Source organism: Dendrobates tinctorius, unplaced genomic scaffold (genome assembly GCF_039654945.1).
Source record: "Dendrobates tinctorius isolate UK_male_01 unplaced genomic scaffold, ASM3965494v1 ptg000039l, whole genome shotgun sequence".
In the NCBI taxonomy this organism is placed as follows: Eukaryota; Metazoa; Chordata; class Amphibia; order Anura; family Dendrobatidae; genus Dendrobates; species Dendrobates tinctorius.
The window spans coordinates 1,266,939-1,283,245 of record NW_027361707.1 but is presented as its reverse complement, the minus strand read 5'-3'; the positions used below and the strand labels follow the sequence as shown (position 1 = coordinate 1,283,245).

At 44.9% G+C, this 16,307-nt stretch overlaps 1 protein-coding gene across 8 annotated transcripts in view; it reads left to right on the top strand.

The window, feature by feature from the left end:
• CTBP1 (C-terminal binding protein 1) overlaps positions 1–16,307 on the top strand; it is a 287,700-nt gene that overhangs the window by 201,657 nt on the left and 69,736 nt on the right. For 4 of the 8 annotated variants that reach the window (XM_073574407.1, XM_073574404.1, XM_073574408.1 and 1 more), the window contains one exon: positions 5,370–5,426. The exons of the other annotated variants lie outside the window; for them this stretch is intronic. In XM_073574407.1, the coding sequence (XP_073430508.1) occupies positions 5,370–5,426 (57 nt within the window). The remainder of the gene's footprint in view (positions 1–5,369; positions 5,427–16,307) is intronic. 8 annotated transcript variants of the gene reach the window in all.

The window sequence follows — 16,307 nt, the reverse complement described above, 5'->3', positions numbered from 1 at the left end:
TGATGTGCCTAAACGGGTGACCACCCCCCACTTCAGAAACTAGACCTCTCATAGAATGTATTTAGATGTGGTGTGAGCTCCTTGAACCCACCCCCTGGGGCTTCACAGAAGTTTATAATGTAGGTCTGTGAAAACTCTAAAAAAAAATTTGGCCCACTTTTCTCACATGGGGGACACAGTGCACAGCTCAGAATGGAAGTGCCATATTGGAGTTCAGAGTTTGCTAGACTAATTTGAGGGTGCCATGTCAAAATGGTAGAGCCCCTGAGGTGCCAAAAGCATAGTGTTAAGCCATACAGTGAGACTCTGGAGGGACAACACTACTGGACTCTTGGAGCACAGATTTTTCTAGCATAGTTAACAGGTGCTATCTAGAGAGCCCCAAAGTTAGAGCATAATCCCCCCCCAAGTGACCCCACTTTGTGACTTTATTTAGGTGTAGTAATGTTACCTTGTGGGTGGTTTCCAGAAACTAGCAGCAGTGGAAAATTGCAGTCTGCCGTTGTGACCGCTCATGCACCTGTAAATTTGGTGGGATCATCTCTATAATGTAAGTAAAATTTGTGGACTATAACTGCTGGTTAGGCACACTGTGGGGCTGAGAATTTGATGAATTTGTTTTGGGGTTGCAAGGAGCCATTTTGCTTCTCCAGTGCTATGTACTACAAGTGATGTGGAAGTACCCTATACTTCTGTTAACAGGTGACAGATGAGTGGGGACTTGCTTTTGTTGGGGACATTTCATACTTTTGGGATCACACTTATCCGGCACATTACCCTGAGCACTTTTGGGGTTTCCATCTAAATCTGAGTGACATGATTCAGGTTAAGGCCCCAATGGAGCCACTTGCTATGAGGCAACAGTTACTCTGGACTTTGTCTAGCCTCTGTTCAGCATTGTCTGTGGTTGTTTTTTTTTTCTCCCGCGGAAGTGCACAAAACTGAGGTGGACCATGCTTTTATGACCACCTAAAGACAGCCCCAGATCATAGGCAGCAAGACGTCATCTAGTGCCTCAGTCTGCCTTATTGGGAAATATTCTGCCGAGGGTTCTGTCTGAATCGCGTATTTCAGAGAATTATAAGTAAAACCTGGTGTAGTAAGTGCTCAGTGTAGAGCACAGGATAAATGTGAGCTTAGCCTTACTGCAATATTTGGAAGGTAAAATGAATGAAAAAGCAGGTTAAGAATTGGTTTTATTTGCTACTGCTTTCGTGTGCGGCATAAGTGATTAGACTACTTGGTTCTTTGGGTTGGTGTGATTAGGATACCAGATTGGGATCTGTTTATTTGGCGGCTGTCACGCAGTAAAATATGCTTATTTTAAATTTTTTTTTTTTTTTTTTTTTTTTTTTTTATTAATAAAACGCATGGCTTTTCAAAGACCCAATAGAAACCTGTAAGAGAAGGCATCCCAGGCTAGCATAAAAAAAACAAATCTGCAGTGGGGGGGGGATTCCAAATGGTAGCCTGTGGGTAGATGGACTTGAGACAACCCCCTTCTTAATGGCTCCACTGTCTGACATAAAAACTCCATATACCTGCCTCCCAGACAGGTGCACCATTCATCAGATGGGAGTGCTGTTCCCTTGCAGTCTATTAGCAGCTTCTTCAGTATTCTGTCAGCATTGGAATCTCTGTAGGCCCAGGGCTCCGATCACCGTAGTACCACCATTTGTTTTATGATGTGCCCTGGAGCTATTAAGTTGTTCAGTGCTTAAAATTCATCTAATTTGCCTATGCTGTAAAATGTTAAGGATTCTGTATAAAATACAATGTGTAAACCCAGCCTGAGACGTCTCCCTGCTCTCACGTTTGTTCTTCTCAGCTTTTCTCACTGATGTCTATTTAATCTTGACCTCTCCCTGGTCCGGCTATTTTAGTCGTCTTGCCACCCACCGAACAGTGGGACAGATTAGAAAGACCTGGCATTCGGCAGCTCACAGGGGAGATTAGGCTGGGACTGTAGTTGGGACAACCTTCTCTGTATAGGGCCTCACTCACATTACACTAATGTTGTATGGACTTTTTGAGAACGAAGGGTCAAACAATATACTATAGGCACTCGGGCAAACTGACAGATGTCATTCAGGCATGCTGGATTCGGCATTCAGGATTTCGGACTGCCGATCATTTCATTCTCCTGGAGATGAGCCGTTACCTGGTATGTCAGTTGGTGGCTTTCATAGAGAACACAAGCACCCTCGGCCAAATGAGCGCTTCGGTGTATAAGTTGGCTCTCTAATATATAAGCAGACTACTAGCTTGCAAGAGGAGTTGCCAAAGTCTGCATAGGCTTGTCTATTGCCCTTCAGTTGGGCAGTAGGTTACTTGACAAGTGTTTTGGTGCCAGATGTGCTTTGGAACCCCAGGGGTTGCCCAAGACCTGCTGTAGGTCACCGATTGCTGGCTTCATATCTCACCAGAGTGGTGGTGTGCCTGAGTAAATGTTGTTTGACAGACATTTTATGGTTGTATCAGGGCTCAGTAAGTTCATGAGTCTGAGTTAAAGATCAGCAAGGCAAGAGTTTGGTCAAGGAGACCCAGTAGGGCACTCAAGTGACCTGAGGGGGATATCTACTCTACAAGTTGTCTGGAATGTAGACCTTTAGCCCTGCAAAGCTGTAGTGAGGTGGTTGTATGAGAACTTTAACATTAAGTAGGCAATTGACCTGTAGTCTACAAGAGACTGGAAACTGTGGCCTGAGTGCTATAATCCCATGAGCAGGTGTGCTGGCCAAGTATGGTGGTACGACCATAAGTGGTTCCTGTAGGAGAAAGTGGGATTAAAGCAGTAACTTTCCACCTGCAGTCAGTGAAGGTGGAACTGATCTGAAGTTAAGTCAATCTGACAAACCAATTATCTTAGATTTTTACTGTTTACATTGCGCCAACATATTCAGACATTGCACCCTGGACCCCAACGCTGCACAGAATCGATGCAATTTTGAGCTACTATTTTTCAGTGACTGACCCGTTTGATGTTTTCAGGCCATTTATGTGGAATACTGTTGATTCAGCAACATAGTATTCTAAATTGAATGAGGGGAGGCTGACACACCTTTATGGTCTGACCATGCTCCTGTTACTTGGTTGAGCCATGTGCACACTTTATTACGTTCTTTACCATGGGTTTTTAGGAGAAATTCCATAAAAGGTAGTGACTGGCTTGCTCATATGACCCTTAAAGATGAGGCAGAATAATATGAAGAGCTGGTACAACTTAACTGGCAAAGGCAGGGCAAGCTGTGGTAAGGATGTCCCTCCTGGACATGGCCATGACAGAGAACTATGAGGAAAAGCTGATGGCCACTCTGACTCTTGATCATTGGTGGTGGGAACTATTTATCATTGGTAACATAACATGGCAATAAAATGTAAGCTATGAATCGTCCAGTACGATCAGCTAGATCTTGCAACCATCACTGTGCCTTTGTGTCTTCACCTATCAAGTTGGTGTGCCTCTGTTAAGAAAATGTCTTGTTGCGTACATTGTTTTTTTTTTTTTTTTCTTTTTGCTTCTTCTGTATCCTAGAAGGCAAGGTCTTATCAGACCACCTTTTTGAGACAGTCAGGAGCACTGCAGTCCTTTCATTGTACAGTTTAGACCAGTGGTTCCCAAACTCCAGTCCTCACAGACCCAAACAGGTCATGTTTTCAGGATTTCCCTGAAGTATCATCAAGGCATCAGGAATTCTCACATGTGTAACACTATGAAAATCCTGAAAACGAGACCTGTTGGACCCGTGAGGACTGGAGTTTGGGAACCACTGGTTTAGACCTTCACTGCTCAAACTTGGTGGATTTTTTTTTTTTTTTTTTTTGTAGGCCACTAATGCTAAAAAAATTGGGTTATTATGAATCATCAATCGGGATAAGTGATAATTAGACTATCTACTGGGACCTCTACTAATCACCAGAAGAGACGACGTCTGCTTGAACGGCGCAACGGGCCTATTCTGTTCGACCTGTATGAGACTGGCCAAGAAACCTTAGTTTCTTATCATTGGAGATCTAAATGGCCAAACCCGTCTTGCCCCACCCGATCTACCAGTTATCAAATGTCCAGTCAATGGAATACCCCCTTAAGTTCTATATCACCTTTTTTAGTTGTATAAATAAGCAAGGGAAATTCATTGAAAAACTACATAGCTGAATGACACTGAGATGTCACCGTTCCACCTGCTCTCCAGCACTGCAGAGCATTTCCCGGTGTGTTGTCCTATATGTGCACAAAGGCGCAAAAAGATAATTTGCACAGCGGACTAGCCTCACAACTGAATGTGTCCGCTTCATTTAATTTTACAGCAGCCCCTCCTGAGTTCTGATCGTCTCTTCTAAGATGCTCCAAAGGGCCTTGTGTGGATGGTGCTCTATCAGAAATCCATAATGTTTCTTCAAGAGAAGCTCTGCAATATTCTGATTCCAGCTAGATCTCGTAATAAAACGATAAATATTTACACCTTCTGAACGTTCCCTCTTATTGTTAATCTGTCTAAATGAATGTCTACTGATCTTTAGGAAACTAATATTTGACTAAATTAGTTTAATTCTTAGTATTATGTGACATCTGGACCCCTTAGGAGAATTGTAAAGGCTGGGTCACGAGCGTACGGAAAAGTCATCTCATGTGATCTCTACATGTCAATCTCATTAGCGTCTCCTCATCCAGTACTGCCCTCAAGGAGGCGTAGATCTGAAAATGGCTGGTTTTGGAGGGTCAGACTGGACCATTGCCCTGTGTGGGCATGTTGGGAACTGAAGTTTCAAATTTTCACTGCCACAGGTCTACGGGAAGTCAACTTTTTTTACCAACTGGTGAACCCAACAATGGAGGGCACTGCTTGGCTCTACACAGTTCTACAGTTTATGGGGGTATGGTGGGACCATGGTCGTTTCTATGCAATGGTGGTGGTTAATCACTGGTAGATGTCTGACACTAAGTCACTGGCATTCTTCAGGTCTTGTAAAGTTTCCTTCAGCTCCATGCATATGGCCTGACCTTCCTTGGGATAGGCCACCAATGTTTGATCGTGGTGGTGGGAGTGACCTTGTTCTCAAATTTTTTTTATTTTTTTTTTTAGAACAGATTGCATGGGGTACAGATCTGGTGTGAAGATCTCTCAACTGGTTGTAACATTCTGGCAAATGAACCCGTTTAACAATGTATATGGGAAGCCCAAAATCCTGAAAAACTGGGTCCTTAGTCCAGAACTTAAATAATGCGATTGCTGCCCTGTCTATGATTGTCGGCGTATTGAACTGTAAAGAATGTGTATAATGTATGTATTTGCACCATATTAAAGGTGGATCTCCAGATCTCAAACACTGGCAGCCTGTCCTAAGGATTTCTTGTCTTTTGTTTTTAGCATTAGACTATGGGACGCTGAGGGATGTTCTTGGTTTGGACCCCTTGAGAAAGGCTTGTAAGTATGATATACCCTCCATATATTTTCTGTGACGTTGGGAGGTTTCTTTATTTATGTGAGCTATTAGGTTTCAAAATATGCAAAGCCATGCACAAATTTACGGTGCCGTCCTTGTAGCAATGAAAGACGTTCTGGCTCCACTTTATGACCATCAATAATGCATCGCTTCTTATCTTTACCATTTAATTTCACCTGGATGCTTCAGTGTTTTCTGAGCTGTAAACGAGCGGCGTAGAGAACAAAATGCTTCAACTTTTATTTTTATTTTTTTTATTTTGGTGCCTGTTTTTTGAGATCCTCAAAGGCAAAAAGGTCGACAGCACGCAACTTATTTTGGTATCAGTATTAAGTTGGGTTTGGAGGACTTATTTTTTATTTTTCCTCTATCCCTAGAACTTGTATAAAACTCCATCATAAGAAAAAGTAGACTGCGGTTGTAGGCTAATGCGTATTAATCCACACACTGGCAAGTGGCCGGCGTCCTGGATCGATCTCATCTTGTGTGGTGGTTGGATGTGCTGTAATACTATGACGATCAATTCTTTCTTGAAGGATGACAGGAATGTAATTTACGCAGCGTCCGTGATAAAATGGCCTTTCAAGAGGAAGAATATTTTCTCTCCGTGCACAGCTCTGGGTATAAGTACGAGGCTGAAGTGTCCACCTTGGCAAACAATTGCTCTGTCGATACACATTCTCCTCGACCACAAATTGCCTCTGTAGCGGAGCTGTAATTCTTGGTGAAGATGTAAAGACTGATCTGTGATCTACTGGACATATTAAGGATACGATTTTTGCATCGCTTTACAGAGCTTAAACTGGGCCCTCGTTATGGTGACGCATTTTGATTCTTTTTGTAGGACTGTCAGACTCCAGAACAAAGCAGAGATGACTGGTAATTAGATCTTCACATTCTAGATGCAGCGCTGGGGTCCTGGGTTCAAATCCCACCAAGGACAACGTCTGCAAGGAGTTTGTATGTTCTCCCTGTGTTTGCGTGGGTTTCCTCCAGGTTCTCTGGTTTCCTCCCACATTCTAAAGACATACTGATAGGGAATTTAGATTGTGAGCCCCATCGGGGACAGTGATGATGTGTGCAAAACTGTAAAGCGCTGCGGAATATGTTAGCGCTATATAAAAATAAAGATTATTATAGATGAGTCCTGGAATTCCAGTACGTTGACACTGCTGCTGTATTGATCCTGAATATCAGATTGTAATGTTTCTTCATGCCCTGGCACAACGACTGCTGCCAAGAGCAAATTTTTCTTTTAGTCTGTGGTTAAACACCACTATCTGCTTCCTGTATCCAGCAGAATAAGAAATACAGCTCTGGAGTATAAAACATTGATCTGGAGTTACAGCTGAAGATGCGTTCCATGTTCTGTAATGTGCACAATGTAAATACAGTAACATATGTACAATTTTGATTTCTCCAGCAGACTGAGTTCAGCTCTGGAGTAGAACTGTACATACAAAACTTGTGTAATGACCCAGTCACTGAGCTGTACACTAGACAGTAATGCATCTTCATCTGTAATTCAAGATCAGTTTCTTTCTTCAGAGCTGCATTCATAATTCTGCTGGGGGGTGAAATTCAGAATGGAACTCGAGTACAGAATCAGTAATGTATGTACACAGTGACTGCACCAGCAGAATGAGTGCCGCTCTGGGGTATAATACAAAATAAGGCATGTAGTGACCTATTTTTGTATAGCTTGTATGCACATTAACAGTATAGAATTTTAATTCCTGGGTACCAGCCTAGTGTGTTTGGTGTATGGGTTTTGTGTTGCTACCCAGTCATTCCTGGCATCTTGCTCCCACAACTAGCAAAGCGTCATTAGCGGATCATTACTGGGTTTCTGGCTGAATATAAAGATTGTGCCGAGCAGCTGCGGCACTGACGCTGTGACTCCTCACGTAGTAAGATTTGCAGGCGGGTACTCCAGAATTACAATCATTCCTATAACCTGGAGCAGTTATGGGAAAACGTGAGTTTCATCCCCGTCCACCTCAGGAGCTGTGCTCATCCTACACCGTATTATCTGTCTATATACGCACGCCATCGCTTTATCCCCACTCCGTGCAGCGTGTGAACAGACCTGTTACCTGCAGGCTCGCTGGAGGTTGCCGACATTTTTCAATGACCATCTCTTGCTTTGGAGGATGTGACGCTGTCACTGCTCCCTGCAAATGGAGCCCTTACATTCCAGCCACTGATGCCACCGTGCAGAGCACCCTGGAGATCCCCACACCTCGAGTGACATATGTTTAATATCCTGGAGTCTAAGGGTCTTGTATGAGCAGATCACAGACCAGATCGATGGTGATTACCAATGAAACCATCTGATCTGTGATCATTTATAAACCCTTTACAGGTGGTGGAAGCTGGCTGCCATTTGGTTCCCATATTGTCAGCGGCACATTCCTTATTTATTTGGGAGAGGATGATGTCACAGACTTTTTTTTTTTTTTTTTTTTTTTTTTGACTAAAAATAAATTCCAATTCTTTGACCCTAAGCTAACTCTAGGGATTGAAGGTGGGTGGGGGAGGGAGTTAAAACCGCTCTTAAAATGAATGAAGACAGTTCTGAGTCGTGGAAACTCCTCGTAATTCAGTAGTCATTTGCTTGCTCCACTCATCTGTTGCTGCCTATGCAGAGCACAGTGATCAATGACCTGCTTTAAAAAGAATGATCGAAGGGTGAAATTTTGTATCTGTGTGAATATTTTTCATTAACCTTTCTGTTCATCCTGTGCAATATGAACACTGCAACAAGGAAATTGTGAAATTCTGAATGCCCAAAACTGGAGGTCGCCAACATTTCTGACCCTGAGAGCCACATTCAGCTCCTGCCCCCCTCACAATAGTGGAAACCAAAGCCCCCATTTCAGGCATAATGGTAACCAAACATTTTCCACAGAAATCACTCCAAAGCAGTATATCAGTATCCAGGGGTTCCCACAATACCCCCATTCAGTTCTCCCTCATCAAGGACTCCCAGCACAGTCTCATCAAGCTTCAAGCACCTCCTCTGACAGGTGGTGTCATCTTGTCTCCAGTGTACCATACTTTATCTCAAAACCCCTAAGAGCAGTATATGTGCATCCAGATCTGCTCACAAAATTCTCCATTTTCAGATGCACTCTTCAATTCATGAGCCCACGAGCCATATGTGGCTCCTGAACTGCAGGTTGGGAACCCTGCCCAAAAGGATTGGCCCCAATCTTTATTTTTCTATTTAAAGGAATATTCCCAAATGGCTTCAATTACTTATCGGCTTTATAGTCTCAAACGGAATCTGTCACCCTATTTTTCGCCGTCAGCTACCGGCACCGCCATCAGGGGCTTATCTACAGCATTCTGTAATGCTGTAGATAAGCCCCTGATGTAACCTGAAAGATAAGAAAAACGAGTTAAACTATACTCGCCCAGGGTCGGTCCAGTTTTGTCCAATGGGTGTCACGGTCTGGCGCCTCCCATCTTCTAACAGTGACGTCGTTTAACCCCCCCCCCCCTTCCCGTCGCAGCTCCTGCGCACTGGGTGGGGGATGAAAGATCTGAATTCAGTGATCCCAAGACAGTGGGCATGTTGCTGGGGAGTAATGGTAGAACCACAAACTGAAATTACAATTTCTGGCATAGGTAAGTCAGTGGAGGGGAGTGTAAGTGATGGCTGTAATTTGTATGTAACCCCTTCCCAAGTACAGCACCATGGAATTAATGGTGCTATACAAATCTCTTTTTGACCGTTTCAGTTAGGCCGGTTTCACATTTGCGCTTCAGGGCGCAGCGACGGCCTGCGCATGGCTGCCGCTAAGCCCCGCCCCCTGCCGCGCCTCCGCCGGTAGCTCCGCCTCCGGGCGCATTGATGCTGCATGCGTCCCCTATCTTTATCACTGAGGACGCAGGCCGTGCGCAGTATGCGTTTGTCGGTGCCTGCGTCCTTTTGACTGTGCGCCGAGCGCAACCAAATTGCAACAGGTTGCGTTTGGCGCTGGTCGGCGCACCGTCAAAAGGACGCAGGCGCCGCAAAAATGCATACTGCACACGGCCTGCGTCCTCAGTGATAAAGATAGGGGACAAATGCAGCGTCATGCTACCGGCGGAGGCGCGGCAGGGGGCGGGGCTTAGTGGCGGCCGTCACTGCGCCCTGAAGCGCAAATGTGAAACCGGCCTCAGAGGGAGGACATGATGTTGCAGACCAAGTTAAAGTTCATTCACTTTCCCTCTTTCATTTGGTTGCGTTATTTAAATCCAATTGTAGTCTTTGCCTACAATTTTTCTAGTCACTTGTCGCTTGCACATGTTTCCTTTAAAAGAAAACTCTGCAGGGAGTTTTTTCCAAACAATTTGGACAACTGACCCAAGATCATCTTCTATGGATGTCATTGGTTTAGATTCTTCTCTCTCCATTTAATCCTATACAGACTGGATGGTGTGAGATCAGGGCTCTGTGGGGACCGGACCATCACTTTCAGGACTCCTTGTTCTTTATGCTGAAGATTATTCTTAATGATGCTGGTTCAAAAGTTATTCAGCTACAGAATATTGACCCCAATCAGACTCCTCCTTGATGGTTTTTGTGGTTTAATTATGTGCCTTCTATACACCGAGGACGCCATTTAATCTTTATCAAATCGCCCAACTTGATTTGTTGAAATGTAACCTAACCTCAAACTTGTGGGACCCTTCTCTATGCTTCTCTGTTGGCTACAGTAGATGCTATAAATTTTATTCAGCACCCCAGTTACTATGTTGCCAGATTTGCATCACCTGAACTTGCTTTTATGTAGAAGATGTGACTCTAGCCACATATTGCCAGAAGTGGTGTAGCTGGGTCCCTTTTTTTCTTTCTGCCTGTTCTGAGCTGATGGCACTGCTGGACATCTTCTGATTTCAAAGGGAAGTAATCATGATGTACTAAACTTCCTTAGCTGACCACTGTCTAGTCCTCAGTGTTTCCAATTTCTTGATTTTCTCTTTAAGACTGCTTGAACAGCGCGTTGTAAGGTGCCAGTCTGGTTTTAAAATCTCAGTGCAAGAGACACCTTGTTGAACTAGAACTACCTTGTTTTTATTTTTTTTTTTTTTGTATGTGTAGTAAGATGGACATATCACCCACGTTTCTCCTTTAAGGACAAGTGTATTACTATTTAACCTGAACTGTTAATGTTGATGGTGTGTTGCCTGACTGTAGGGAGAGTTGATGTTTGGGACTAGCCCAGCGTGCAAGGTGCGAAACTGAAGGGTCAGTCTCCTGTCAGACAATAGATGTTATATAAGGGCAGTACAATAATGTAGAGGATAGAAGTGTAAAGGCTAGTTACATATTGGTCAGAATTGACAATCATTGACAAAGGTGTATGTAGTGTATACAACTGTGCAGTAGCATGTGTCTATTAGATGGTGCTCCCAGGTGCTGTGTAATTGGTGTAAACACAAGTCCCATGTAACAAAGTAGTCATGCATGAACTGAGAAATGTCACATCATAGTGCACAGACAAGCTGCTGTGAAGAAATTGACAACATAAGAAACCAGTGATATACTCTTACCCATAAAGTGCTGTGTGCATCAGAGCCCTGACGCGCGTTTCAGGTAGGTCTGATAGCAGTACTGCATGGTGTGTGTCTAGCAGTACGACTGTTTGGTAGGTAAAGTCTGCAGTCATTCTTGCATACTTCAGACATCACGCTTATTCACTTGTTTTGAGCAAAGTCGGTCACGTCTAGTCGGCACGTGTGCAAATGATGGTAGCATAGTGAAGATTCTATGTGGGTTCAGAAGTCAGCAGTTGCACATATTGACAGCGGACTTAAATCCCAGGCCTGGACAACCCCTTTAATGGCTGTTCCCCTTTTGTATTATAATAAAATAATAAAATTTGGTATAATAGGTTACTCACACTTGACTTGTCCTCCCAAATCCCTGACTTTGCCTTCATGTCAGCATCAGTTGTTCTCGGTGTACTTGCACAAAAGGGCTGCCACATCATGTAAATCTTTATTTTGTTTTTCTTTCTGTTCTTGCAAACATTTTGCATGGTATTGTTTCCTTACAATGACAAACGCAGGAACATCGATCGTTGAGTGACTCTGCCTGATGGACATCTCCATTCAGTCTACTTATAAATGACCCCCTCATTATTGACGACGCGTTTTGGACCAGCACATTCTGAGCGTCTTATAGGCGATTTTATCAGCATGTGGTTTTGGGGAGCATCCCTCCATTATGCTAAAATGTGAATAATGGCTCTCGGCCTCCAAGGTCATGTGCGCTAATTAATGTTTAGGTTAAATATAACTGCTTGGACATGAAAATGTCACTATGGCAACAAACATGCCCGATGGATGTCTGATATGATATGCGTATATATAACCTTTTGGGTGGTTGTCAGACTTGATGACTAGAGAACGTTATGTGTACATTAAAATTTATTTTTTTTTCTAAGTAACGTTGGATTTGCATGTGATACCGGCGATACCTTTTGGCCGTTCCTTCAGAGATTATAATCAGCTGGAGTCGCTACTACACCTTGCGATGAAATTGACAGAGCGCTCAACTGATCCCATTGTTGGGCTAAATCCACGTCCTGGTCCCTCTTCTGCGCTCAGATGTCCCGGTGGAGTCACTGACTTCATTGCTGAGATCTGGTTGGGACAGGAGGACACTAAGGCAATTCTGCAAGAGAAATGAGGCTGAGTGGTGGTAGTGCTCACCTGGGGGTGGTTGTGTGGACACCATTCCCCCCCCATTAGAGTCTTAGAATCTGTGGTTGGAGTAAAAATTCCATGCTGCATTTTGCTTTAGTGGAAAGGTCATGGTACCTGGGCTGTGCTTGTGAAAATGTAAGAATCTTCGATATAAAATGAAGGTTTTTACTACACAAACACATTTCGATACCAGACTAGAACCTTTTTACAAAGTGAAATTTTTTTTTTTTTTTTCTTTGCGAAAAGGCTCCAGTCTGGTGTTTGAAACGTGTTGGTGTAGTAATGACTTGTGTTTAAACAATCAAATTCTTTATTTCCATAGGTGCAGCCCAGGTACCGTAGTAGTTAAATAATCTTTACAACAGTGTAGTCCTCCGCTCAGTAGGTTGGGGAGCTGTTTGGTCAATAATTTACAAAGTCCCAACCAGGTGGAGAAATCCACAAACCGGAGTCTTACTTTTTTGTAATCGATTTTGTGTGATGCATCAGCACTAGTCTAAAAGAAAAATAAAGGAATTAAATTTATGGTATAAAAAATGTCATGTACATTTATTCACAGGAATGAAGAGGTGCTATGTGCTCTGTGGATGGGGCCGGCGACATCCCGGGGTTCTCCTTACCATGAGCCGGGCAGCAGGGGTTGATCGTCCTGCACCTTCCTACTCATTCCTGCTCTCGCCGCTGGCGGGACCCGCACCATCCTCCGGTGCTTTGGCAACACTGGATGGTGAGTGGGGCTGGGGGCCTCCCGTAGCTCCCCAGCCCAGTATTCGCTCCCCCCACGCGCCGCATGCCTGTCTCTCCTGAGCGACATGCCCTGGAAGTGACGCGTACCACGAGGCCCGGAGACGCGACGTCGCTTCCTCCTTGCATTCCACAGTGGAACGCACTGCCATTTTGCCGAGAAATTTAAAAAGGAAAAGGGCGCCAGGAACTTGAGGGGGGAACGATCTCATCCGATTGGATGAGGGAAAGGAAGCTGGATCTGGGTTCCTATTTAAGGACCCTGATGGAAGACGCCATAAGGTAGGACAAACGTCTGCATGATGGATGGGCCTTCCCTGAAAGCTGTCTGCAGAGCCCAGCTCAAACCCTGGCCCAGTGAGTATACTTGGAAAAGGGTATATACCTTTTTGGTTTAGGACCCATTCTTAGGGGCCCCCCTCCTTCTCTCTTTCAGGGAGACAAGGATCCTACACCAAAAATGGAAGAAAAACATACAAGCCGAAAATGCGCCATCTGTAGGAAAAACTCTCCTCTGATTATAAAAAGACATTGTGCCAGCAGTGCACGGCAAAAATCGCACGGGAGGAACAACCATCCCTGATAGAGGAATTAAGAGGGATGATGCGACAGGAAATCCAGTCGTCCCTGTCTACCTTCTCCCAGTCATCCGGGGGGGGGGGGGGGGGGGGGCCTCAACCTTAAGGAAGAGGAAATACGCCCCTGAGGACATCTCAGATTCAGAACCCGAATCATCGGTTTTGGCGGACTGGAGGGAAGAGGGTGAACTAACCCCTGTCCAGTCAGAAGATAAGTGGTTCTTTTCCTCAGACGATATGGACGAACTACACTCAGCAGTCAAAATCACAATGGGAGTAGAAGAAGAGAGGTCATCCTGCACTGAGCAGGGTGGCCTATTTGGCGGCCTGAAATCCAGGAAGAAAATGGTTTTCCCTATCCATGGTATCCAGAGTCTAATCCTGAAGAATGGGAACTCCCGGAAAAGAAGCTAAGTATCTCGGGCGAAATGAAGGATTGATTTCACCTGGACGAAGAAGCCGCGAAACCTTGGACTGAGATTCCAAAAGTGGATATCCAGGTAGCCAGAGTAGCTAAAAAGACTACGCTACCCTTTGAGGACTCCTCACAGCTGAAAGACCCGCTGGACCGAAAGATGGATAGCCTATTGAGAGAGTACTGGGAAGCCTCAGCGACTTCCTTGAAAGCAAATGTTGCATCGGCCTGTGTAACCAGGACCCTGTACCTCTGGCTTCAGCAGCTAGGAGACCATATAAAAAGGGGAACTTTGAAGGAAGATCTCCTAGCCTCTCTACCACTTCTACAGAAGGCAGCCTCCTTTGTAGCAGACTCCTCGGTGGAGTCAGTCCGTATAGCGGCAAGAACGTCCGTGCTCTCTAACACCACTCGAAGAGCCCTATGGCTAAAAATGTGGAGTGGGGATATCCTATCAAAATCAGTTATGCTCTATCCCATTCAAGGGCAAATAAGTATTTGGGCTGGCATTGGACGAACTATTAGAGAAGGTGACCGACAAGAAGAAAAACCTTCCTGAGCTGAAACCACCAAAGAAGAAACCCCATCATCCACCCCAGACTCAAACCCTGCAATACAGGGGTAAAGGGAAAACTGGACATTGGAGCTACCCAAAAGGTGGAAGAGACAGGAATATTTTTCACGATTCCCGTTCAGACAGACAAAAAATCACGCCAAGCAAGTAGGGGGCAGAATTGCAGATTACTTCCAGAGCTGGCAGGAGGCAACGAACCAAAAAATCCTGGACTCGGTCAGATGGGGAGAAAAAATAGAATTTTCCTCCAGTCCCCCACAAAACTTGGAAGTTACACATCTTCCGTCAGCAAAACTGCAAAAGATTCTACACGGCGAGCTCCAAAAGATGCTATCATCAGCAGTAATTTCTCCAGTCCCAGAACTGGAACAAGGTCAGGGCCACTACTCATGACTGTTTTTAGTAAAAAAGCCAAGTTGGAAATACCGGGTCATCAACCTGAAGAAGCTAAACCAATACGTCCGCTACCAACGCTTCAAGATGGAATCAATAAAGACTACGATACCACTGATTGGATGAGACTTTGCCATGGCCACCATAGATCTCCAAGAGGCCTATTGCCACGTTCCAATCCATCCATCCATCCTATTCGCAATATCTAAGGTTCGCAGTCACTCTAGACACGGAAGTACACCACTTCCAATTCAGAGTTCTACCTTTCGGCATCTCTTCGGCACCCCGAACATTTACAAAGATAATGGCAGAAGTGGTAGGATTCCTCAGAGGGAAGGATATATGTCGTCCCTTACTTAGACGACCTCCTGGTCTTGGCTCCCTCCAACACCATTCTAAGACCACACCTACAAACAGTCCTGCAGACCCTGACGTCCCGGGATTGGAAGGTAAACATGGAGAAATCAGACCTGAATCCCTCAGCCAGGAAGATCTTTCTAGGAATACTCCTGGATTCCCACAACCAAATATCTTTTCTTCTGTCCACCAAGCAGGTGGGTGTGAGATGAAAAGTTCGGACTCTAAAAAGTAAGAAAACGGTGACCATAAGGTTTGCCATGTCAACATTGGGGTCAATGACTTCGTGCATCCAAGCGGTCCCCTGGGCCCAGGCCCACTCAAGGATACTCCAGCGATATATCCTTTCCCGCTAGAACAAAGACCCAGAGACCCTCAATATGAGAATCTCCCTACCCCAGCACGTAAAGCTGTCTCTCAACTGGTGGCTCAGCTAGGGAAATCTAGCGAAAGGGACACCCTGGATACAAGATCCCATGAATCAATCACAACAGATGCCAGCAAACGCGGCTGGGGAGCAGTATCATCTTAGGGAATCTTCCAGGGACCCTGGCCCAGAGACATGGAAAAACAATCTTCAAACTACAGAGAACTGAGAGCGGTAGAAGAAGCCCTAAAGGCAGCAGAAACATAGTCCAGGAAATCCATGTTCGAATTTACTCCAATATGACCACTGTGGCCCATCTACGTCATCAGGGCAGCACAAAATACGGAAGTCTGCAAAATGTTTCGGCATGGATATTCAGCTGGGCAGAACACAATCTCCAGTCCCTTTTTCTGGTCTCTACCTAAAAGGATCCGACAAACACCGAGGCAGACTTCCTAAGCAGGACAGACTTAGATCCAGGGTGATGGAGCCTCAACGCCAGAGTATTCCATACCTTAACCAAAAAATGGAGTCTCCCAGAGGTAGACCTATTTGCGAGCCGGGAAAATGCCAAAACAAAGCATTACTTCTCCATAGGGCCGAACGAGAAACACTCAAGAGTAGACTCCTTCGCTCACCCGTGGAACTTCGGACTGGCATACGCCTTTCCGCCGATTCCCCTAATACCAAGAACTCTGCAAAAGGTCAGGACAGACGGGGTCAACACTATCC